The sequence below is a fragment of the Anoplophora glabripennis genome, unplaced genomic scaffold (genome assembly GCF_000390285.2).
Source record: "Anoplophora glabripennis isolate ALB-LARVAE unplaced genomic scaffold, Agla_2.0 scaffold1688, whole genome shotgun sequence".
Taxonomy (NCBI): domain Eukaryota; kingdom Metazoa; phylum Arthropoda; class Insecta; order Coleoptera; family Cerambycidae; genus Anoplophora; species Anoplophora glabripennis.
Window position 1 is genome coordinate 2,505 of NW_019418403.1, and position 27,328 is coordinate 29,832.

A 27,328-nucleotide genomic window follows, 5' to 3' on the forward strand; every position below is an offset into this window, starting at 1 on the left:
TGGCACCCATTACTTTTTTATTGTAATGTCAATTTTTAGAATTATCTTTCAATTAATATTTTCTTACACCAGATTACAGCCTTTCTCATCACAATATTAAATTCTACAGACATAAAGTTAACATTTTGGTGATAAAATAAATGTCCAAAACCTTAATAATTTTACATCTTAACTTTAAGTAAATAAATCATACATAGGCATAAAATAAAATGCATATAAATAAAATGTAACCCCTTTCAAGGAGTTCCCTATACATATTTCTTAAATCAAGAATGCATTAAAACCTCCATCTGAATCAGTCTGTTAGTGACATATCCAGTTATTTTACGTGGCAATCTCTCGGCAAAATTGATAATACAATTCGCTTGTTCCCAAATGCATCGAAGATGCTGAAATTATAAAACACAAATGAGAGAAAAGTGCAGAGCCATCATAAATGTTTACAAGTCACGTGTCCACCAAACTTGGGCAACCAACATTGCAGGGTTGGTATTGATAACGAAAATTCCCTAAATCTTGGTATCACCAATATTAATGACTCGTTTACATTACACAACATGACTTCCAAACAAAATTACTGGTTACGTGGCTTGTAATCATTTATGAAGACTCTGTATTTCGGCATACTCCATTTCATATGTACTGGTGACAGAATAAAAGAATTTAAAATTTTAGTAAAAGTGTTTTATAACTTTATGATTTGATGAAAAGACGAATGCAGAAAATATTTACAAACAATAATTATTTGTTTTAACAAAGAAATAATTATAACATTGTATTCCAAAACGTTAAGTTAATTTTAAATTATCTTGAAATATATGAAAATCTCTAAACACCTCAAATGTGCAATCATTCAAAAGTAGATTTTCTCGTAAACTTATGAACTGATTGTAGTATATATATTTTTTAATTATAGGTTTATTCCGTTTCATAGTAATAATTTTTTCCCTAAAATATGAAATACCTTCTAGCTACATCAAAGAAAGTTAAACTGTAATCCCATTTTTTTTATGAACATTTGAAAAGATGAAACTAGAATTTAATTTAAGTAGACATTCGCTATTGTCTCTGGTGTACCTTACAATGTCGTTCAAAACTCGAGAAAAAAACTTATACTTTCTTGCATCCTATACATATATACCTTACTGCGCAATAAACTTACAACCCAAATAAAAAAAATCAAAATCAGTCATTTGTGAGAAAATCAACTTTAAAATTAAGGTCAATTTTTCATGATACATTAATACTAATGTGATGTATACAGGATATTTCTGAAATGCATGTACCAGCAAGCCACCCTAAATCCCAAGGTCAAAATAAGATGATTCAGATTTTTGTTTGAAAACATGCTATCTCAAATTAAGCTTGGAAAACATGCTAGCTCAGATCTATAAGTAAAAACATGCTATCTCACTTTGACTAGAAATTTAAGTTGGCACATTGAATGATTGAAACCGTGCATTAATAATAAACTTATGTAATATATTTTTCAAAAAGTAAAGAATATTTATGTTCAGGTACACTGTTTTTTTTTTATTCAACATTTTTCAATTAATTTTCTTAACTTACCGACAAAATTGTTAATTAAAAAAATAGAATATGCAGTATGCTGCAACACGTACATTACTCGACGTTTTTTGAAATAACAAATTATAAAAAAATTGTGGTATAATATATAAAAATGTATATTTTTAATAATAATAAAATAATTTTGTATGCCCAATGCAGTCTAAGGAGACTGTAATAAAAAGAATTATATAGCGGATCAGGCTAGGCCCCAAACTCTGGGTCCGAATCGTTCTTATTGCACCTCAATAAAAACACGGTAGCCGTGTCCTTGCATAAACTTTGGAAATGAAATGCAGGTATGCGATACTTTTATTACAAGTACTCTATGATCTGTTGATGATATATATGTGTGCATGGGGAACCGCGGAAATGTGCACGTGCATATCATATGCACCCGTCACATCGATATATACATATCATTCAACTTTATATATTATATTTATATTCCGGTTATTATGTTAACTCTATTAATAAAAGTAAGAGTAGTGACTATAAATCAGGTAAGAGTGCGCTATTAATTTTTATTCAAAGCAAACTTGTATGAAAAAATCTAATAATTTTTAGTAATAATAAACATTTTTATATATTGAGGTATACACTATTTTTTTATAATTTGTTATTTCAAAAAATATCGAGTAATATACGTGTTGCAGCATACTGCATATTATTCTATTTTTTTTTTAATTAACAATTTTGTCGTTTATAACAGTAACTTAACAAAATTAATTGAAAAATGTTGAATAAAAAAAATAAAATAAACAATGCACCTGAACATAAATATTCCTTACTTTTTGAAAAATATATTACATAAGTTTATGGTAAATGCACGGTTTCAATCATTCAATGTGTCGACTTAAATTTCCAGTCAAACTGAGATAGCATGTTTTTACTTAAAGATCTGAGCTAGCATGTTTTCCAAGCTTAATTTGAGATAGCATGTTTTCGTACTAAAGCGTCGATTTGTTGAGTCATACAGCAGATTCATAGGATCACTATTTACAAGCATAAGAACAGCATTGTGGCAATTAATGGCACATTTAAGGCATTATTTTCAGTCTGCAACTCGCACATATTATATCATGTTTACAATTGCTTTGCAGGCACCATGCTGATAGATTTCCCTTTTGTACTGCATTAAATGTAATGATATACAGTATGTTAAAAAATTCCATTTTAGTATATGGAGGAGCGATCCTAACTATAAAAATAAGAAAAAAAGTTTATATGAACTAAACTGCTCCCTATGGCTGTATTAAATTTCTTCCAGATTGATTTTATTTAGTATCTAGTATAACAGCTTTTGGAAGCATTTAAGAATTTTCATATAAACTTTTTTTCTTATTTTTATGAGGAGAATCGCTCCTCCAAATATTATCCAAACTTTTTTAAAACCCTGTATTATGTTATATTTAACTTCAAAGATTTTAGTTTTGTAATCCATATCAAATAAAATTTTACAAAAGGTAAAAATATTTTTTTGAATTTTGTATAAGAAAATGCCATATTACAGCCATAGAGGCCTACATATAAAAAAGAAGGTGGCGATTGGGTCAGGGCAAAGTTATATGAAAAAAACATTATAGTCGGTGTTTACTCTAAGGTGTTACTCAATTTTTAAATTATTAAATTTCAGGGGTTGATAGAAGATCAGACTATAATTTTTCTTTTGAAAACTTCAAGGTTTGCAAAATACATGTTTTTAATAAAAAAAAAAAACAATAGTTTCTGTTGTATCTCTTATACCAATAAAAACGTCTCATCACATAAAATTACAGGTCCATTTTAAAAACCAGTGACGTGCATCCAATAGTTTCCCTTCAAAAAGTAAGTGGTGTGGCACTGAAGTAAATTTGAAAAATTTGGTTTCCCTGCAATGTTCTATCAATGTACATACTAAAAAAAATTTACTCTTGCTGTTTTCTATAAAGTTAAAATTTGTCTTGCTCAAAACATTCAAAATATTTAATTTAAAATAATTTTTAGTTGAAAAATTTTGTATGTATAAGCTTCATAAAGTAGAAACAGACAGAAACAATTTCAAGGTACTATTTATCCAGGAACTATGATTTTTTTTTTAAAAAGTTGCAACTTTTTTTCTAGTAAACTGACAGCACATTAGTTACGTGGTTATTTTAAATTTAGTACAGTAGCACTACTTGTTTTCTGAAGGGATATTTGAAGCTATTGAATGCCAGTCATTGATTTTTCAAATTGACTTGTAATAATTATGTGATGATAGAAGTTCTTAGTAGTATAACTAAAATTTTTGAAGATTTAGTTTATTAGTCCCTGAAAAATAGCAGAAAATCAATATTTTTTCATTAATTGTACATCTCGTATCTTAGAAATGGTGCATTTTCAAAAAAATGTTATATAGAAAACTGATACTGTGTTTTTGATTTTCTATCGACCCCTGACGTTTGATCATTTAAAGCTGAAACACTTATGGGTAAGTTGTTCTAAATTATGTATTTTATTTTGATCCCAATCATCTAGGGCAAGGGTCGGCAAGTAATTTTAGGTGGGGTCCAGTTACTTTTAAAAATTTTTAACGAGGTCCAGAAAAAAAATTCATATTTCTTACAAATTTTTTATTTTCATTTGGACTCAAATTTAATCTGCTTACTAGCCATTAAGAACTCAAAACACTCACAATTGTAAAATACTAGAAAAAATGTTAAGGTTAGCACTCAAAGGTAAAAAAAACATTTTTTAAATAATTTATTTGAGTAATTTATACTTTCAAAAAATTTTTGGCGGTCCAGTATTTTACCTTCCGCGGTCCGGACCTGGACCGCGGTCCGCCAGTTGCCGACCCCTGATCTAGGGTGACATATTAGTGCACGCATTTCAGGGACACTCTGTACGATCCCTAATTTATGTCTGAAAATAAAACTACTTACATCGTCAGCGACAGATTCCAGAAAAATATTCTTAGTTTTCTTAATAGTGTCACACTGTGCTAACAAAGTTGTCATTGTAGCCAATAAAACATCTGGTACGACTCTATAAAAATCTTCGTTAAGGTATTTCATGTTCTTAACTCTTTCATTAAGCTCTTCAAATCTCAGGGGCAGAATTTCTAAGTTAATCAATTCCTAAAATAAAAAAAGTAATAAGATATATGATGTACTAAAAAACGAAATTAATGCTTACTTTTAAGGCATCCGGATAGTGTTTAGCACGGTAGAGGTCAAAAAATTTTAAAAGGCCTTTCAGTTTAATAAAGGAGGTGATTAGATGTGTAGGAATAATTTTATCGCCGTCTTTGGGAAGCTGTTCTTCTAAAACAGTAGCTTTCTGCTGAATCCTGCTCCTGATTGAATTTGGTTGATTTTCTAAGTGAGCTACTTTTGATAGCATCAGGCACATAAGACTTAGGGCTGCTTCCATATTCTACAAGAAAAAAAAAAAGAAATTTGTAACAGAACCTTCCCCATTTTGCTATGAACAGCCACTATCTAGTTTAAATTAGGTTTTCCTAATATAATATTATGAATATTTTGTTACCATCTACATTACCAAAGCCTCACATCTAATGTGCTACTGTTTAGTGATGTCGCTACCCATGGTTATTGTTAGTCTAATTGTATATGACAGAAATCATTAAATGTGTTGTCGTTAACTTATTTTAATAATTATTATATCAATTATATTACAAAAGCAAATTGAAAATCAAGAGTGGAAAATTTTCCAATTGTTTTTCTTTGTTGAGCTATTCAAGAAACTAAAAAAAGTGAAAATCCATTTTTTTTTCTCAAAACTGAGGTCTGTGCTTATAGGATTTTTAATCTGTGCTTATAGGATTTTTAATCAGAGGACTGACTCTTGGCATTATTGGTTGCTTTATTACTTCCAGTCTGAATAAAACCTACTGCATTTTCAAGGAGGGGAGAGGGAGGGGTGAGGGAGGGGAGGGAGGGGTAGTTAAAAATGTATGTTGTTGGTTTTGTAAGACATGAAGATACATTACAGGGTGTAAGTTTAAATGGAGGTCAGTTTTTTGGGGGGTAATAGTACGTGTTCCCCTGAATACAAATCTGAAATTCTCTTGTTTTTTAATCAAATAGATAATCAAGTTATAATTAGTTTTTTAAAATGCACTTTAATACTTGTGTACACTGCCACTGTAATATTCATAAGTATTACAAATACATGAATTGTAGGCAACTTACAGTGCATGTGAAGGGAGATAGTGCGGGTCAATGGTGATGAAGCAAAAGGCATCACTTGTTTTCCGCATTTGGAGATTACATCTAACTGTGAATTTGAATATTTTTCATCATTGGAAGCCATCAACAGACTATTTATTTTTGTGTATTTCATATATCATTATTGATTACTGCTCGAGTTCTTTGCTACGTTACTTGTTAAGTACTGTTTGTGTGGGAAACACCCACTCATTAAAAGTAACCCGCGGTGAATGGTGTGGAATTAATTGTGCATACACTGCGACTAAAGCACGCCATTATTTGAGGTCACACTAGCTTCTCCAGCGGCAGGATACGAAAATTACTTAAAAAAGGTTAACAAAAAAAAATGAAGTTTTTACTACAGAATTGTGCCAAGATAATCAGTCAAGTGGTTGATTTTTATTAATTTAGTTTTACCTAATCAGAAATATCACACAGTGGAAAGTACATATATCTATTACTGAAAATTTTTTCTTTTCAGTGTGCAATAATTGTAAGTTGCGGCCGAGTCTACATGCATACACTCTTTACTTCCGAAGCCAGGCAGAAAAGAAAGAATTTTTCATTATTTACCTGACCTGGTGGCAGCGGTAAAACTACCACATCAACTATACAGGGTGGGCCACCAGTAACGCCTCTGTCGCTAGAGACCAAACGGCAAATGTTACAGAAACCTGTTTAGGTGGGTATGTGTAGGTTGATTACGGCTACATTTTAAAAATATTTTGAAATATGCAGGGTGTCCAGGAAAAGCATACCATCTCAAAGTTATGTATTTTTAAATGGAACACTCTGTATTTTACTGCATTTTTGAAAGCACCATAAAAAAATAGTTTTTATTACTTTGACTTTCAAAAATGCAGTAAAATACAGTGTTTGATTTAAAAATACATAACTTTGAGATGGTACGCTTTCCCTGGACACCCTGTATATTTCAAAATATTTTTAAAATGTAGCCGTAATCAACCTACACATACCCACCTAAAAAGATTTCTACAACACATACCGTTCGACCACTAGCCACCGAGGCGTTACTGGTGGCCCACCCTGTATAAAAGTCATCTGGGCAGACTACTACATGATAAACAGCCTGTTTAGTAATAATACATATTTTATATCTGGTTTATTTCAACTGAATATTTATAATGTAAATCCATATGTTTTTTTTTATTGCTTTGCTTAATGATGCGACACTTCTGAGATGATATTATACGCAGTCCTTGGTAATCTAGGTGATATTGATCATTTCTAAAATTTCGAAGAAAAAAAAAACTTACATTTACAGCATCGTACAAGTCGATGGCTTCTTCATACAGCTCCTTTTTGATTAATGTTTCTGCAACCATCTCTACTCTCACATCCACATTTTTGAACTGATCTATCAGTCCTTTGGTTTTAACGCCACCGGCCTGTACCTTGCCAAATATCCTTTCGTATTCTTTGGTATTAATTGCTAAATCGGAAACAAGTACTTCAAACAAATTTCTATCTTCCGAGTCGGTACAATTTCTTAATAAAAAGAAATAGTGCAGGGCCCCATTCAATGAGGATTGTTCAAACTTGCTGACGTAACTCTTTATCGGAAGAGTCAAATTTAAGTGACGAGCGGGTTTAGGGTCCGTTGAGTCAAGGGAAACTAAAAATGTCAATTTAAGTTGCATTCAAAAATAAATGATAAGGTATCCCAATTAAAAAAAAATAAAAAATAATTTCCATAAATTTTTATCTTCATATTATTACTTACTAAGTGGAAGGGTACTATCTTGAGATAGAGCTAATAAGTTTATCTCATGAAGTGCTATCGCAATGTGAACACCTTCTGCTTTAAAATTTTCAGTCCGGAATAAAAAGTCTATGGCTGCCTCAAATTGTCCAGTAAGAATTAACAGTTTGAAATATAAAAGAGGTTTATTAAATGCATCATAGTGTAGCTCTCCATGCTCCTCCAAGATCATGTACTGAAACAAATTTACAAATTCACATATTTATAATTAATTTATAAACATAACTCGTCTGCAGGTAGTTGGTTGAATGATTTCAGGGCTGGTTGCCACGTCGTCGATTTACAACTCTTGATGTTTCGAGAGACATATCGCTCTCTTCTTCAGAAGTTACTTTGAAACTGAAGATCTACTAATATTGTCACTATTTATATTTAATGTGGTCACTGGTCCATGATGTTCCGGTGGGTGACCCCTTGTACGAGTTGTTGACGTTCCAGTGGGTTGCTTTCACGGATGACTCTCTTCCATATACCTGGCAGATCCACGTCATTGCTGCTCCCGGAATGCAAAGAAGGGCGATTTTATGCACACTTTTGCCAAATCCATTAGGCTCTCATCCTTGTCCTCTGCAATTAGAACGATAGAACGATAGAACGAGCTATCAGGAGGAGACATAGGCCCATGGAGAAACAGGAGTACTTAGCTACGACGTATCTACCTTACGTGAAAGGTTGTATAGATACAATCGAGCGTGTTTTGAAGAAGAGGAATGTCAACACTGTATTCAGCACTGTAAAGAAGATGGCGGTACGGTTTCCAAAGACCTGCAACAACGACTACCTCCAGGGCTCCGGTGTGTACAGTATTCCTTGTTCTTGCGGAAAGGTCTACATAGGACAAACAGGAAGGCACATCAACACTAGGTTAAAGGAACGCAGAAGTCGCCTCAAAAATAATAACTGGGAGAAATAAAATAGGGCGGAATTGGGACTCACAGTGGATCTGAGTGAAGCCAACATGATGGTGAGAGAGAGAAGATTTTGGCCCCGACTATAGAGAAGCATTAGAAATTTACAGAAATCCGAACAATTTCAGCGTGGATCTGCCAGGTATATGGAAGAGAGTCGTCCGTGAAAGCAACCCACTGAAAAGTCAACAACTCGTACGAGGTCACCCACCGGAACATCATGGACCAGTGACCACATCAAATATAAATAATGAGAATATTAGTAGATCTCCAGAGTAACTTCTGAAGAACAGAGCGATATGTCTCTCGAAACGTCAAGATTTGTAAATCAACGACGTGGCAATCAGCCCGGAAATCATCGTTTGCAAGTATACGGTTCGAGTGTTTTAATTTTCTTAAAATCTACCCGGTAAAAATGTTTCTAAATGATCGAAATGTATACTTTGATTTAAGTTTTTCTCCTTGTAATGATCTAAATCAGCAGTCGGCAACTGGCGGACTGCGGTCCAGGTCCGGACCGCCAAAAATTTTTTGAAAGTATAAATTACTCAAATAAATTATTTAAAAAATATTTTTTTTACGTTTGAGTACCACCCTTCTCATTTTTTCTAGTATTTCACAATTGTGTGACTGATTTCAGTTCTTAATAAGCAGATTAAATTTGAGTGAAAATTAAAATAAAAAAATTAGTAAGAAATATTAATTTTTTTTCTGGGCCTCGTTAAAAATTTTCAAAAGTATCCGGACCCCACCTAAAATTACTTGCCGATCCTTGATACTGTTTTAGCTAGTGATCTATTATCCGAGGCAAAATATCATAATGCTTATGAGTTTTCATTATGCAATTAATTAATTTGAATTGAAGTGATGCTCTAAAGTAGAGACATCATTGATGTTGATCTTAAACAGTTTTATAATATATTATATATGTATTGCTATTTCCTTGTTTGAACCCCTGAAAGAATTTTGATCTAGTAATCTTTCTTGGTGGTGTAGTATAACAACCCAGGGTTCGGTCAAAAAAACATACAAAGTTGTGGCCAAAAATATGTGATCGTCATAAGGAATACCTACGTTGTATACATCTATTTTTAATTGACCGGAAGGCGCTGGCTACTAACTTTTTTGAGGGGATGTATGGTTTAATTTTATAAAACAAAAGCAGAGTAAATACACCTAACTTTATTATTTACATACAACAGTCTTCAAATTAAACATGCGACAAATAGAAAGAACAACAAAAACATTAACAACCATTTAACATAGAATAAGAGTGCCAGGCTCACCTAGAGCTCCTGTGGGGAAAGAGAATGGCAGAGAAACCCACGATCGTTGCTCTTACTACCCAAATATAAATACAAAACAGCCGCTAACCAAAGGTATAAATTAAGATACTTTGCTAATGACAAATAAGACCTGTCTCATTTAATGTGTCACTAAATGTCATCTGTTACCTCATATTAGTCATACACACTTCCAAGTAAAACTGAAGAGGTTTGGTGTTAGTTAGCCGGCAGGGCCGGAAGGTACTGGAGTCCCATAATACGGGAGGCAATCCAGCTATAGTTGAGATTTCGGAAGATCCTTCTTAACACCGAAGTCCCATACGGGAGGCAATCCAGCTTAATCCAGATTCGTTCCGCACGGGCGAAAATGTTAGTAAATTCAACAAGGCTCTATAGACGTATGACATAAAGTGAGCACAAGAAATCAAAGAACAACGTAGTCATGATAAAACAAGTTAGATGTGAAACAAAGGAGTTGCTATTGTAATATCTGGGCAGTCACGACAATATATACATATTTGAACATGTAATAAATAATAAGCAATCTTTAATAATAATTGTAACAATTTTATATTAGAAAAATATACGCCCCTGAGCATAAGACAATGAAGGCTAAACATATACAGAATTATTATCTATATTTTACGAACAACGTAAATTCTAATCTGAATTTTCTCAAATTTTGCACTCCTAAACGGCATGCTGCACTTTAGTAACTACTTTTTTAAACACTGCTTTTGTATGTATTGAAAAATATGGACTATTTAAGAGCATTTACAAGAAAATTGGAGAATACTTCCATAAGAATGTTAGAGAATAATTAAAATACCTATGCACCATTTCGAAAAACAAAATACCCGATTCGAAATTATAGAGTAGGGATCCGAATACATTTGAAAATTTTTAACGAGGTCCAGAAAAAAAATTCATATTTCTTACTAATTTCTTATTTTAATTTACACTCAAATTTAATCTGCTTACTAACCATTAAGAACTCAAATCAGTCACATAATTGTAAAATACTAGAAAAAATGATAAGGGTGGCATTCAAACATAAAAAAATAATTTTTAAATAATTTATTTGCGTAATTTATACTTTCAAAAAATTTTTGTTGGTCCAGTATTTTTATCTTCCGCGGTCCGCCAGTTGCCGACCGCTGTTATAGAGAGTGACCCAGACATAATATAAAAACACTATTACCATAATGCGTATAAAATATAAAATGGTTTTTATAACGGTTCAATATTATTTGTTTTGTATTAAATGATGTGCCGCTCTCTACACACATAGATAGAATCTATAATCGTCTATAGACTGAGTTACGCTGAACGTCGATCTATATTCTATCTCGTGTCTTTTGCACTTGGTAGGGAATAGGGAAATGCTTTTTTAGTGGGTGTAAACCGACTTGATTTAACTGTCCTTAGAAACGCCATAGCATAAGCGTAGGTGAGGGATCTAATTCCGTGGCTATAATAAATTTATAAATTAAAAAACACAACCAGGACGTTTTAAAATGTAATAATTAAAATGGATCAAAGTGCCGGTTGTAGCAAACTGTCAAAAATATTAGATGTTATATGTTTTATTATCTTTTTTCCGTATTTTCTATATTTTGTTGCCTTTTACACAGACACGCCAATGGATTTTCATTCCCCGCATGCTTCATCCTCCTTACTAGTCCAAAAGCTAGCGATGAGTCACTGTATAATTTTGACCACGGACTATAGTAGTAGGATGCACAATAGTCCCAATTAGGCTGCGGAGCCATGGGACCAACTACTAGGAAAAGGAGAGATGAGGAAGAAACAACTCGTGCAGAAATATAATTGTTTCTCGGGCTGTATGGCATGCGGCACTGTCTTGTTGAAACCAGATGTCATCTACATCCATATTTAGGCACAAAAAACAGGATTATCAAGCTTGCACCATTAATTGCTATTGCCTGACCAGTCGAATTTTTGAAGAAGAACGGTCCGATGATAATTTCAGCCCAAAATCTGCTCCAAACAATGACACATTGTGGATGCATTTCTTTCCCAACAATCACTCGATTTTCTGAACCGCAAATGCAATAATTTTGTCGATTATCAAAGCCATCAAGATGAAAATGAGCCTCATCACTGAAGACGATTTTGTTCGAAAAGTCAGCATCCAGTTGTTTCATAGTCCATTCAACAAACTCTCTTCGTTCTGCGTGGTCAGAGCGCTTCAGTTCTTGAGTTAATTGATCTTTGGAAGCATGAAAATGCAAATCTTTCGTTGTAAAGAGTTCCTCAAAATATCCAATTCTTGACCAAGGCACTGCATTCTCAGCAACACTCTCACGAACTGCTTCAATGTTGAACGACTTGTTGAAGGATGGCCAGAAATCACTTCAGTGTTAATGAACTTAAATCACTATTCTGACCACATTTTGTAAGAAAATTGCAAACCGTAGCTGTCAAACTTTCGTTATTTGTAAAATACTGCTCAACAATGAAAACCGTTGTTCTTTCGTGTTGAGCTCCATTTTGAATAACCCTGAACTGTCAGCTGTTACACAGCCTTTTTTTATGATGGCAACACTGTACCACACAAATGGCACAAAATTTAAATTTGCATGAATTTTGGGTCACCTAATAAAATCTTGTCGTTTTGCAGTATCAGCCATACACGTCAAATGGAATAAGCAAGAAAGAGTAAATTGCAAAATACATAATAAAAGAGGGATTAATTAATTTTCACCTACCTGTAAATCTGCGTACTGATTATAGACATCAACGTGAATCATATTTAATTTAAACCACAAATAGTCGTCAGCTGTTTTGATAACTTCAGACAATTCATCAAAACCTCCCAGAAGTGACCAAACTGTTCTTTTGAAGGGGTCGGTTTCATTTCTAACAGAACTTCTATAGGAAAACCTTACGTTCTCCTCCAATACTCCTATTAGCGGATCATTAGGGGTGCTCATTTTTGCTTTGAGGATAGAAATAATTTCCTGAAATGCCAAGTGACTGGATTCAAGACAAAAGATAGCGGTAGATAAATCTCCCACACGAATACAGTAGTACACCATTGGCCACAGTGGACGGTCGTCTATCATTCCGTCTTGGAGTCCCATGTATTCACCTTGGAAGCGCAAGCCAACAAAGGTGTGTACGAGCACGTAGACCTTTGAAATGTCAATGCGAGAATCTTGTGAAATACTTTTATTTATCTCATTCGTCATGTAGTTCTTGAAACTGGAAAAAAAATAGTGATATAAAAAATATGGATAAAGGACAAGATTACTATTCAAAGATGAAATTTTTAATATTAGAATATTATATTTTATGCAACTTGCAGCTATCAGAAACCTGTGGGCTGAATAAAATAATGATAATACGGGTGTCTCAATTGTCAGTAAATTACTTAATTAAATTAAAGAAATTGCCGAATATTTCACCATTTATCGAAATTAAATAATAGGAAAATGTATGTACATGGTCTAGAGATGGTCCCCAACCTTTTTGCGCCTAAGAGCATATTCTAAAATGCCAGTCAGGCAGCGCACACCACTTATTTTTTCAAGGTAAATTTATAGTTGGACATTGTACAACAAAATTGGACAATGTACAAATAAATATTTATTTTCAAAAATATTATTTTAACATATAAAAATTATTATTTACATATATTTTTATGTAAAAAAAATTGTCAGAACAACAATCGTGAACAGCTTATTTCACACATGTTTATACAATGCCATGTGGAGCTTTTCTGTCAAAATAAGCGTTTAACCAAAAATCGAAACGGACACTATTCTACAGAAAAAAGCTTTTTCTAATGATAAAAACATCGTATATTGAAAGATAAACTGATAAAATTGTCGGAGCAACAATCGCGAACAGCTTATTTTACACATGTTTATACAACGCCATGTGAATCTTTTCTGTCAAAATAAGCGTTTAACCAAAAATCAAAATGGACACTTTTCTACAGAAAAAAACTTTTCCCAATGATAAAAACATCGTATATTGAAAGATAAACTGTAAAAATATATCAAAAACAAAAAATAAACAATAATATGGGTTTCAAAACACAAACGTCAAAAAGCACATGGTAACAAAGAAATAGAAGTGAAACTCATTCGCTAACTATTTCAGTTCGTAGCCAAAATTAACGAACATCACCAATAATTGTCATACAATTTTTTTCTGGCTGGTCCATTTTCGATGGGAATTAAGGGTATTTTAGAAACTACTAAAGATAAATCTGAAACGACGTTCTCGAGCTCGATTTTCATAGCAAACTCGACTGTCAAATCAGAAATTTGCTATTTTCATTTGTTTCTGAGTTACAGGACGTTTCTTGTTATTGTCACATTTTTGAACATGTCTGTATCTCAGTTGTTAAATAAGTTAAAGTTAAAGTGAAAACTGTTCAAGGCTATAAAGTTATATTTTTTTAAATGGAAATTGAACTGATCATGGCCTAAAAAAATAGCGATTTTTTTTTTACTTTTTAGCAATATATCACATACTATAATTATTTTTACAAACGCAGAAGATATGGGTTGTTTTATATATAAATTATATATTTTTTCCTTTTTAATATGGCTATGAAAATACATATAAAATTATAATTCTTACTTTTACAAAACTCATCTGTTGTAAAAATATGACGTTTATTTTAAATGCATAACATATACTCGTATGATAATATAATACTAACGAAATTTTAAGAGATAGGTGTATACGAACAAACAGACAGATCAGATGGCCAGCTAGGTTACCTGATTTGAGTCCGTTGGACTTTTTCCATTGGGGTTTTCTAAAATACATTATATTTAAAATTCCTTTTTACTCTATCGAGGAGTTTCAACAAAATGTTGAAAATTATTTTAATAATATTTCAAATATACATTTACCGGAAGCGTTACCAGAAGATGCGCGAAATGTGTGACAGTTGAGGGACGGCAATTTGAACATTTAGATGATGTAGGTACTTACTATTGTTTAATTTACATTTAATATTGTAACTTGAGTTGAGGCGGAATAAAAATTTGAAAACTGTCTTCTTATCTGTAATATATATTTTAAATAAACGTCATATTTTTACAACAGATATGAGTTTTGTAAAAGTAAGAATTATAGTTTTGTATGTATTTTCATAACCAGCCATATTAAAATGTAAAAAAGGATAGAATTTATATATAAAACACCCAGTAGCTCCTGTGTTTGTAAAAATAACTACAGCAGATATACAGTGTAGGAAAGTACCGATGGTCTATCAGAAGTTACGTGAGAGGTGATAAAGTAAGCCATAGAAATTCATGTGATAGACAAGGATGGCTATAATGAAGGCGTCTAATAGTCAACGCCCATTTCGCCCTTCCACAAATAAGAAGTGGATCTTATTTGTGGAAGGGCGAAATGGGCGGTGACTATGAGACGCCTTCATTATAGCCATCCTTCTCTATCGCATGGATTTCTATGGCTTACTTTATCGCTCTCACGTAACTTCAAATAGACCATCGGTACTTTCCTACCCTGTATGTATTGCTGAAAAGCAAAAAAAAATCTCCATTGTTTTAGGTCACGACCAGCTACGATTTCCATTTAAATAAATATAATTCTGGAATCTTCAAGTCTTACTAAAAATTTAATACCGGCATTCAATTCTACGCCAAAAAATTTGTCTTGAGCAGTTTTCACTTTAACTCTACCTTATTTAACAGCTGAGATACAGACATGTTCAAAAGTGTCACAATAACGAGAAACGCCCTGTAACTAAGAAACAAATGAAGATAGCAAATTTCTGATTTGACAGTCAAGTTTGCCATGAAAATCGAGCTCGAGAACGTGGTGTTAGATTTATCATATCTTTAGTAGTTTCTGAGATATCCTGAAATCCTAAAGAAAATGGACCAGCCTGTACACTGGGGCGGTTTACTGAAAACTTAAATATTTATTTAAAGGGATCGCACAGCAGCGGGCACATATAAAACGGTCTAGGGGCGCTATGGTGCTTGCAGACATATGGCTGGGGATCCCTGGTCTAAAGTAATGCAATAAAACTATTAAATATACAACTTATTAATTTTATCAGTTTTTATTTTTGCTGCATGCACTATGTATTATTTTAATCTTGACCGCATCAGTTCCAATCATCTATCTACAAACTGGTAAGGTTCAAACTCAGTGATACACAGAACACCACGGAAAAATATTTCTCAGGAGATTTGAGAATGGCATCCCTGGCTTTTTGAAATGATTCTTCATAAAAAAATTTGATTTTGATGTACAGGGTGATGGGAAAATAAGAAAATCTGAAAAAATTGCAATGTGAAGTGGCTTTATTTTTATTTAAAAATAATGAAGGTTTGGCAGCCATAGTTCGCAATGTTCATACAAAACATGGTTAGAATAGTGATTTAACTTCAACTGTGAAGAAATGAATCGCAAAATTCAGGGAGACTGGATCAATTAGTGATCTCTGTCCATCCTTCAAGTTGTTCAACACAAAACATCAAAGCAGTTTATGACAGTGTTGCTAAAAGTCCAGGAACATCAATTCAGCACTCTGGTCAAGAATTAGACTTTTCGAGAAGCTCTCTACACCGTATTGTCACGAAAGATTTGCAACTTCATGCTTACAAAGTTCAATTGATTCAAGAACTGAAGCTGTTGATAAACAGTTCGACAAAATTTTGGTAAAAATATGTGCTACCAAACTACTACATTGATTTTGATTTCAAATTTTTTCTTAGTTTCTAAGCACCCTGTATATTAACGTCTAAATTTATCTACAGTGTGTCCAGGAATTGAGTGTATGTGGGGTGTAAAAGACAAAAAATTTTCGAGTTGAAATTTGAGCTTCCTCACTTCTCTGCTTGGCCTTAAACTAAGTTGAAAAAATTATTCCAATTAATTAATGCACAGGGTGTTTTCACGATGAATTTTCAAAAACTGTCAAGAGTAAAGTACCTTTGTTTTTAAAGATATCAAAAATATTTATTTACTTAAGAAAGTTACTGAGAACTAAAAGTTATGACAGATTGTCAATTTTCAATTTGATAGGCCAACTTTGTTTTTTTTTCCTTGCTTTCAACAAAACGGACACCCAGCGCATTCAACGCGAATCATTCAAGAATGGCTAGATGGTCAATTTCCTGGGAGGTGGATTGGGCAAAATGGCCCAATTTCTTGGCCTCCTACAAGTCCTGATTTAACTATAATGGACTTTTATTTAGGGGGCTATCTCAAGCAGAAAGTCTATGGGTCCCCGTTGAATAACAATTTATTTGAATTGAAACGAAGAATAAAAGATACAGTTAATGCCATCCCCATTCAAGAAATCCAAAACGCCTACACAGAATTTACCAAGCGCGCTGAGCGATGTGTAATGGTTGGTGGCAGCACATTTGAATAACCATTATATTATTTGTTTATTTATGTTTATTATATTAGTTAAGTTTTTTTTCTCTAATACATAATTAGGAATTTGTACATTGTGGCTGTGAAAAATAAAAAAAAAACAAAGTTGGCCGATTAAATTGAAAATAACTTTTAATTCTCAACGACTTTTCTAAGTAAATATTTTTTATATTTTTACAAAGGTAGTTTACTCTTGACAATTTTTAAAATTCATTGTAAAAACACCCTGTACATTAATTAATTGGACTAATGTATTCAACTTCCTAGTTTAAGGCGAAGAAGAGATGATGCCCAGAAGCTTAAATTTCAACCCAAAAATTTTTGTCATTTACACCCCACGTGCACACAATCCGTTAACACACTGTATAGTAACGCAATTATTTTGATAAGCAAAATTTAAAAATTTCTTCTCTCATAAACATACTACATATTTTAAATTATGTTCTTACCTATTTTCAAGAAATTTTTTTCCATTTTCAACCAAATCTTCAATAAATTTTTTTGTGTATCTAGTTTTAAGTACGTCTTTGGACAACGGTATCTCTGGTAATTGTGCCATACGCTTTGTCATTTCCCATATTTCTTTAACTTCCTACAAATAAACAATGATTAATAAATTAATTTACAATGGATGATAATTTCTTATAAAAATCTTCATTCTACCTTTTTAAAATAACTAAAAAGAGAATATTCAGTAATAATAGATACAACTCATAAATGTTCATAATGCTTACGTCATTTCTGAATCCACAAACAGTATTAGAAAATTCATTAATCAGGTCTAGTTTTGTCGTTCCCCTACTAAGGGCACTGTTATGTTCTATTATCTTGGAAGCATAAACCGATTCAATCGATCCAAGCTGAACTAAAGTTGAATGCTTCTCTCTTTCCCAATTTTCACTTTCATCGTCCTTCAATATAATAAACATATTACATTTTTAAATAAGCAGTCTTATATAATTTTTTTTATATTAGAAAATCAAATAAGCAAAATAATTGTCTTATAAAAATATAAAAAGTACATTCTGCCAAAAAAGTATCCGGAATTTGTCATTTAAAATTCTGCGTAACATAGATTTAAATTTCTTTTTTGATGGAAAATTTGTAGCACTGTACTCTACTCTGACACGAAGCTTGAACACGATCTATCAAGTAGTAGTTTGCAGCTGTTAATTTATTTTCTGCTACCAACGGAACTTCGTGTGGAAAATATTGGGAAAGATGAAATTGGCAATTCAGTTTTATTGAAAACTCAAGCATACGAATGGTACAAAGCATTCAAACATGGTCAGGAAGTGGTTGATGATTTGCCACGTTTTGGTAGTCCTTCAACGTTTTTAACTGAAGAAAACATCGAAAAAGTGAAGGAAATGGTACTTGCACACCATTATTATAGTTTGAGAGCTAGCATAAGAACTAAACATATCTCACGAAACAGTTCGCACCATTATAGTTGACGTTTTGGATACGAAACGTGTCACAGCTCAGTAGATACCAAAAGAGTTGAATTTTTTTCAAAAGGAGTATCGCAAACATCTTGTTGAAGACATGCTTGAACCAGCCAATTCGAACACTACATTCATGCAAAGCATCATAACGGGTGACGAGACAAGGGTTTACGATTTTAACATGCAAAAAACTATGCGTTTCTAATGAGCTGAAACCAAAAAAAAAGACATCAAAGTCGATCAAAAATGGAAGTCATGTTGACTGTTTTCTTTGACCATCATAGTGCCATCCTCACAGAATTCCGTCCGGATGGAGAAACAGTCAATAAAGAATATAATCTGTGAGTTATGAGGCATTTGCGAGAGTATCTGCCGTAAAAGAACAGATTTATGGAAGGACATTTCTTGGATTTTGAACTACGATAATACTCCATCACACAAATCGATAACTGTGAATGATTTTTAACCAAAAACTCAAATGCCATCGAAAAGCCACTGTATTCACCGGATACGGCCACTGCTGACTTTTTCCTTTTTCCCAAACTCAAATTACCCATTAGAAGCCATAAAACAAAAATCGCTTAACGAATTGAAGTCCATAACAGAATATGCGTTTAAAAAGTGCTTTTATGACTGGGTTGTTCGTTAGAAAAGGTGTATTGATTCAAATGGAGCCTATTTTTGAAGGAGACAAAATAAATTTTAGTGATTAATTGAATATACTGTGTTTCATTGACAAATTCCAGATACTTTTTGACAGAATGTAAATTCTTCCATAAAACTGATCGTGTTTTAAAATAATTTGCATTTAAAAGAAAACTGCATACTTTCACTACTACTGCCTTTCCAGCCTTACTTTCTAGTTGCAGAACCTGTTCAATTTCTATGAAGTCTAATATTTGTTCCCATTCCATTTTTTCTTCGGTCTGACCTATTTAGAAATAAAAATATTTTTATCGGATTACGTTTTCTTTTCAACATTCAAAAAACAGTTACCCAAAACCGGAAGGTGTTCTGGATAATAGAATCCTCCCGAGGAAGCCTCTACAAATTGTACATCGCAAAGTCCTTTATGGCCTAACCTATACAATTCTGTATTTCCATGAAGCCATTGCACATAAGCAGTTGATCTGTCACTTTTGTGTTTCCATCCCCTTATATCCAAAACTATACCAAGTTTACCTAAACATTACAATAATCTTGTTGATATCGATGGTGGTGCAATTGAAAAACTTAAATGACAAGTTTGTGATGAAGCTTTTCATAGAGCATAAAATATTTTCCAGAATTTCCATTTGACAGAAATTTTTAAGTTTGTCAAAAATTACATTATAATTCGTTAAAGTCTCCCAAGAAGCACCTTACGTTAGAATTAAGCAATTTCTACGTTTATTTGGTCTCATTTTTATTTATGATTAAACTTAAATGACTTAAAATTTAATTAAAAGTGAGGTAAGTGGGAAATGAACGACGTTACTAAGTTATGTTTTGAATAAGGTCACTAAGTTCTAATTTGTCCCTTCACAGGTAATTTAAATGTACAGTAAAACCTTACCGTTCGCCGATTTGTGGTTCGCGGATTTAAATTTACGAGGTAGCCATCCATGTCACCTTTTCTTTGCCGTTCGCGGGACGTTTGCTTTGTCGTCCGCGGTCCGAATTTTACACATAATTCTACAGATGAAAACCTGATTATGAGAAACCATAAATAATCATAAGTGTACATATGCAAGAACTCAATGCATAACAAACCCTTGACCTTGTCTCAAATCATCAATTCTCAAGGATAGCATAAACACACTTGAATTTACATAATGTATTTATTGCTCTCTATAATAGGGTCCAAAGCAGTGCATATGTATGGGCAGCTTTTAAACTGCTTGACGATTGCAACGTTTAAGGCTCATCTACTATACCAGACTTAGTTTTTCTCATATTTTGCACTGTTTGGAAGAAAATCCAGAAATATCTGTTAAAGAATACTTGAACCAATTTACTATTTTAAATGCAATAGAAAATATTGCTGCCTCCTGGGCGGAGGTGAAATTGTCAACCAATAATGCTTGTTGGAAGCTATAGCCTCAGTGTGTTCAGGAAAGTGCAGTAGAACCAGATTCACAGAAATTGAAAAAATTGCAGAAATAACTAGAGAAGTGGGAAGGGAAGGTTTCGAAAATATAGAGGCTGAAGATGTGGAAGAATTGACCCGAAATGAAGATGATGGTCTCACATACAAAATTTGAAGAAATAACTCGAGAAGACTTCATTTTGAGTTCAAAAGAGGATGAAGAAGAGCCCAGTGTTATGAATCCATTAACAAAAAGTGTACAAGAAGTGTTAGACAAGATGTCGCAGTTAAAACGTGAGATCATTGAGATAGATCCAGATATGCAGAGTATGGTTATTAGTAGAGGATTCGATAACCTCTTTTCACCATACAAAGAACTTTTAAAAGAATTGAAAAACCATCAAAATCAAAAAACAATGGCCGACTTTTTCCAGATGAGGTCTATCCTAGAATCTTTACCACCAAGTACACAAAATTAAGTTTGGAAGTGTTTAAGTGTTTTTGTTTCCAAAAACTCATTTAGGTTTTAAAATCGATTTAATGTATGCTAACCTTAAACAATTATGAAATTCAAAATTCCTATGCATGCGGAAACATATAAATGTAGTATTTTCGATTTTGTTCCAGAATAAATATACATAAATATATAAATAACTGAATTATGTTTCTAATATTTAATTCTGTTTTAAACACTAACATAATGACTTGCGCATCACGGATTTGCGCTTCGCGGGAATCTTCTGGAACCTATCCCCTGCTAACGGCAAGGTTTTCCTGTATTACGTTTAATTGTGGTTGTCAAGACGTAATTCATCTCACTTCGTGTGTTGTAGGTCACATTTCTAAAATTGAGTAATCAATAAGTTGTAAAAATGTTCTCTTCTAGAGTAGTGTTTAACCTGGGAGTCTAGAACAAAAAGCTACCTAATACAAGAGGAAGAGGAGGTAGAATACTACAGTGTGAAGTATATGTATAAGACTGCATTTATAAACTACGCTAACAGATAGGTTAAAGTAAGAGCTGACGCTTGCCTACAACTTTTGACATTTGTAGGCTGTCGATATTTTCCAATAATTAATTTTTTTTTATTATAAAACAGCTTCTTAGAGCTAATGGAAAACTATGGCGAACTTAGGATCACACGACTTCATAGTATTCCTTCTCAGTATTTTAGCCATCATTGATGTTTCTCCTTTAGTTAAAATCCTTAAAACCTAAATTGTTAGCTTTCAGGTTATGGAGGACCTATTTACGAGCCCAGGCTCATAATAGTTCGGCCGGCCAACGTTTTCAACTAAATACTTTAATAATCTATGAATTATGCAGAAATAACGAAATATTTCTGAAAATCCTTTTAACTACAGTAAAATATAAACTTTTTAGTTACAAAAATGAACATTTTATTCAATACATATATCGACTAATGGTTACACAATAGAAAACTTTATCCGTCTCAGGGGTCATAAAAGTTCGGCCACTCTTTAATATTGAGTTACATCGCTTTTGTTCTTAATAACTGCTTTAATTCTGCTAGACTTTACTAACAAAGCACATTCTTCTGGTAGAATATTATCCTAAATATTCAGTAGTGTGGCTTTTAATTCAGGCACTGAACGTGCTGGATGTTTCCGAAGCTGTTTTTTCATATTGTGCCAAAAGGTCTCAATAGGAGATAAATCTGGGCTGGAACACGTCCATTTTAATACTGATATTTGATGATTCTGCAACCACGTTTTAATAGTTTTTGCCGTATGACACGGTGCACCGCCTTGTTGGAATATGAAATGCCCTTCCGCCGTTTGACACATCTCAACAGATGGTAACAGACTCTCTTCCAGAATATCTCTGTACTTCTGCGCGTTAACAATTCCATCAACAAAATGCAGTTTACCAACACCTCTACCAGACATGCAACCCCAGACCATAACAGATGCTGGAAACTTTACTTTTTTGACTAAACAATCGTTATGATAGGCCTCTGAAGGTGTACGCAAAACCCGTTTTCGTGTGTCACCTACACAAACGTCAAATTTTGACTCATCGCTCCAAATTACGCTGTGCCATTGTTGATTCGTCCAATTTTTATGTTCTCGTGCCCATTTTAACCTGTTTCTCCTCTGCAGTTTTGTTAATAGAGGTTTTTCTTTTGCCTATTGGAAAAAAATAAAAAATTGCCAAGAACTTAAACAAGAAAAAAAAGATCAAAAGTTACATTGTAAAACTTGAATCCTATTTTTCGAATAGTTCTTTTCGTTGTGGACATTGAAACAGGCTTTGCTATACTGTTCCTCCATAGTACAGGTATTTCTTTAGTATTGGAGTGCCGATTTGTTTTTACTATTCTGCGTAAAGCTCTTTTATTTGCTTCTGTAATTGTAGATGATCGGCCAGTTTTGACTTTTTGGTCGACTTCGCCGGTTCTTCTGTATAAATTAATAATATCCTGCACTGTAGAACGCGGAATTGAATGAGAAACTGATATTCGGCGGGTCGAAATACCTTTCTCATGGGCTTTTATAATAGAAACTCGTAAATCTTTACTTACAGGTTTACCACGAAGCATTTTACGTTAAATCTGATGCAAAACGTGGGTAAAACTAATAATGATAGATATTTTGTTGAATTATTCAGTATGTGTTTTGTTTTGATGGAGTATATCAGTTTCATGGCGATATGATAAGAGGCCGAACTATAATGACCCATTGCATTGCATTGGATTGCATTTTTGTTAACTATGTTTTCCTCAATTTGAATTTTGTCAAAAGTGATTAAATTTAGTAAATTGAGTCTATACTTTATTACAAGTGAGGTAGTTTTAAGGAAATCTTTCATCATTTTGGTAGAATTTGTAATTTATTCAAGTATTTAATTAAAAACATTGGCTGGCCGAACTATTATGAGCCTGGGCTCGTAGGTTAAAATGTTTTAATAGTCACAAAACTTATAGACTTAAATCGTTGAATAATAATAATATTTCCTCACTCAATGCTTAAATTGGTTACATTTCCCTATTTAGGTTCATGCTGTTTATTCCACCATTAAGTTGGCCATAAACAATTTTTTTATGTAAGCATAAACGAAAACATTAATCGTGTCTGCTTATTTTCAGAGTGTGATCAATTTGGTGTTTTTCATATGCCAAATAAAATAGTCGGCTGCCAACTATCTGCTTATGAGCCCTTGTTAAATTGAACAACCAAAGTAAGTACTTAGGTCGGCTCAAAGAAAGTATCTGCATCATTTGCAACATATTTTTTTATTTTCCAGGGTTGCTACCCATTATGCTTAATGGCACATTTTAATCACATCTGTTTTGACATTCATAACGTCACTATTAATTACTCAATTAAATATAACTTAACTAGTTACATGGAGATATCCCATACGTCAAATAGCCATATACTTTTGAAGAAACTTAACAATGAAAACGAATTTTACCATTGCCGGAACAGATCTAAAATGTATTCTAAGTAGAAATAACTTTCAGGGCATTTTGTGAAAAATTTAGATTTTAGGTAAAAAATATGTCCATATTCGGAAAGTAGGAAATTTAAAGTTAGCTCTGAGCATTAGTTGATATGTGTACCCTAAGATCAAACAGGGTAAGACATCATTTAGGTTTTATTTACGTCAAAATCTGGTAAAATTTATATCTCTTGATTAAGAAAAAAATATTAGACCAACAGATTAAGAATGTGATGTAATATAATGTAATATATTCTCCCGTATAGTCTTCAATGTACAGTAAGACCCCGCTTAACGCTGTTGCGTTCAGCACTGTTTCGGTCTAGCGCCCTTTTATTTTAACCCGGGGATTCCCCGAAATTGCTCGCCGCACTACGGGGATTCCCCGAAATTGTGCGCAGCGCTAGGTTTCCAAATACATATGTACATAACCTATCCGAAACAGTGTAGTTGTGTTTCTTGTTTGGTGCAGTGCTGTACGGACGCATTTTCAACAATTGATATAACTATAACTAAAATTATGGACTAATTTGTTGAAAATGATCCAAATTTTGACAGGAGCTCAAAAGCAAGACGGGGTTTTATATATGCTTTATCCACTTATCAACAACTTCTAATATAACGCAAAAGGAAAATGCAAACTACATTAGATGCCTTCTCGACAAAAAGGCAGAAAATTGGAAACACAATAGACTGAATGATCCGTCTGACTTAGAATTTTATTTGTTTTTATAAGTAATATTCGTTTATATTGTTTTTATTTTTGTAAGAAATAAACGTTTGGTTTTATTTTTATTAAAAAAACATAATTATTAAATTTAATACCTAGCCAATTTTCTATCCATCTTCCCCTAACCCCATTATTTACATGTTAAGATAGCCTCGTTTAGCGCTGTTTCGCATTACGCTCTACTTTGATGGAAGGTATCCTACGCGTAAAGCGGGGTATTACTGTATACTTAAATTTTAGGACGTCAATATTTCTTCAAAATTACTCCGAGGTAAAATAAACTATTTTTTGAAAAAATATTACCATTTCTTATTATTAAGTTATAATAATTATGTTGTAATGACTATTTAAGGTTATTATGGCTTTAAACTGATAAAATAATCATGCTGCTTGGACTTTTAAAACCACTTTTTCTACGTTTGTTCTTATTTTGAAAGTAAGAAATCAAACTGCAACAAATATTTCATTAACATTCTCTGTGTTACCTTATCAGCAGATTATTAAATAAGTGCCCTTCTCATTTTTACAAATATTGAAGGAATTCCAAATTATTACAAGGAAAATTTGTTGAATAATTTCCATTTCAACAAAACCTGCATTAGCATATTGTTTAAAAATTACCCTGCCCTCCATCCTGGTTCCTCCATTCCCAATCAACCCCACGAACTACTTCTGCGCCTTTAAATATTCCTCTTAATTCACATTTTCTAAAACTCAAACGAGGTGGCAAATTGATTCTAAAAAAAGTAGATATTGCCAATTTAGTCAAAAAAGCTATATAAACTAAGCACTTTTAGCTAAATAAAATAAGTATTTTTCTCTTACCCTCTGGAATCTGGTAATTCAATTCTCTTAAAGCTATGACTCAAGTCATGCTTATCTCCATGATAACATAAGGAGCATAAATCAAAATCATAGCAATTCATACATTTATATCTCATTCCATGTATATGACCAGAATTACATTCATCACATATCACGCTTTTGTGATTAATACCTGAAACAATAAGTTTACATTGTACCTTGACTGTACCTATCGATTTAAATCCTAATACTTTCTTTCCAAGAAGTTATGTATATATTTTACAAAAATTCTTACCTATCTGTGCATTATCAAGAAGACGAATATCATATTTGTCTAAACAACCGACTCTACATTGCATTTGATTTCCGTTGTCCCATTGCACTACAGCAGTTTTATTTGTTAAATTGATTTCTCGCAAAATACCTGCAAAACCTTCACCACCATCTAAAAATAATAAAACTGATAAGAAACTTTTCCAAAAGTTGTTAATTATGTAGCCTACTTATACCTTCATTTCCCCATGACCAGTTGGGGCCTCTAACAACCCTTACTCCAACTTTTAACATTTTTAGATTGATTTTAGTAAGCTTCGCAAATTTGTTTGGAATATAATAAACCGTTTCTATTCTATCACTATATATTTGCAATATTGCACAAGATTAATACGACATAAAAATTGTTTATCATTATTGTTTTGACAGTACAAATACAAAACATGAAACTTGTCCATGTCCATGCTCCCTGTTATGAACCATGGACTGTACATCATAGTCCTTATAAACTCCACCAAAACGTTAACGAGAGGAGAGGAGATGTGTTAGAAACTGTGGTAAAAGGGAATTATTTATCTTTCGCTCCCTTAGTCCACCTCAGCAAAGCGCATCCTAGGCTGCATAGCCGCACCACCCTACCCAACCATAAACATGACACCACCCCCGGGGTTTACACAGACGAGCCGGCGAAGCAAGAAGAGCGCCAGAAGAAAGGGCCCTAGCCGGCGGGGACCAGCCAGGACAAAAGGAGGTCCCACAAAGCGCCTACACCGGCCGCATTTGCGGTCAGGGTAGACGACGGATGGGGCCCACCTACGAAGGCTGTCCAGGCCTACACGAGCTGGGGCAGGATAAAGAGGGATAATCTCCCTCGATCCCAAATCATTGAGGCCAATTTCTAGCCATGGAATAATGGCGCTCCCTTAGTAACTTAATAGAGAGATATTGGAACGTCATATACCGCACATACGGTGTTAATAGCGCAGCGTTATTTCTGCGCTAATTTGTCTTGAAAATATGAGTTATTGAACATCCCAGCGTAGTTTGATATTGATGACCTTGATTAGTTTTGTCTAACCATATTCTATGTGCCTAATCGTCGTCGGCTTTTCCGACATCACCCGAAGCACTTTAGCGAAACGGTAAAGCATAATTAACGCTATACAGTTCAGAGCGAACAGCCGAGCTGAGCGGACGTGTTTGTTTGTGAGGTGAAGTGCATTGCAACGAGCAAGATCTACCTGCCTTTATTAAGGCTACCTGGAAAGAATCCCTTTCTATCCTTTTAATCACCGACCTAATCCCCGGCTTAAGCATAGACGCCGTCGGCATCTTTGTTACAGCACCTGTGCCGGGGTTATGCCCAGGTAAGTTTTTACTTATTTATCAGTTATTT

The 27,328-nt window shown here is 33.3% G+C and overlaps 1 protein-coding gene across 1 annotated transcript; it reads right to left on the minus strand.

Annotated features, from left to right (window-relative positions):
• LOC108916134 (nuclear pore complex protein Nup93) lies at positions 1-26,354 on the minus strand. The gene is made up of 14 exons (XM_018722334.1): positions 26,169-26,354; positions 25,955-26,104; positions 25,681-25,852; positions 25,477-25,592; positions 19,588-19,773; positions 19,419-19,522; positions 17,878-18,054; positions 17,593-17,735; positions 12,472-12,967; positions 7,507-7,720; positions 7,040-7,398; positions 4,726-4,965; positions 4,473-4,667; positions 1-389 (listed from the first exon to the last, which is right to left on the minus strand). Exons 1-14 carry the CDS (start codon positions 26,224-26,226, stop codon positions 267-269), a joined length of 2,733 nt encoding a protein of 910 aa, XP_018577850.1. The 5' UTR covers positions 26,227-26,354; the 3' UTR covers positions 1-266.
• Between the last annotated feature and the right edge of the window lie 974 nt (positions 26,355-27,328).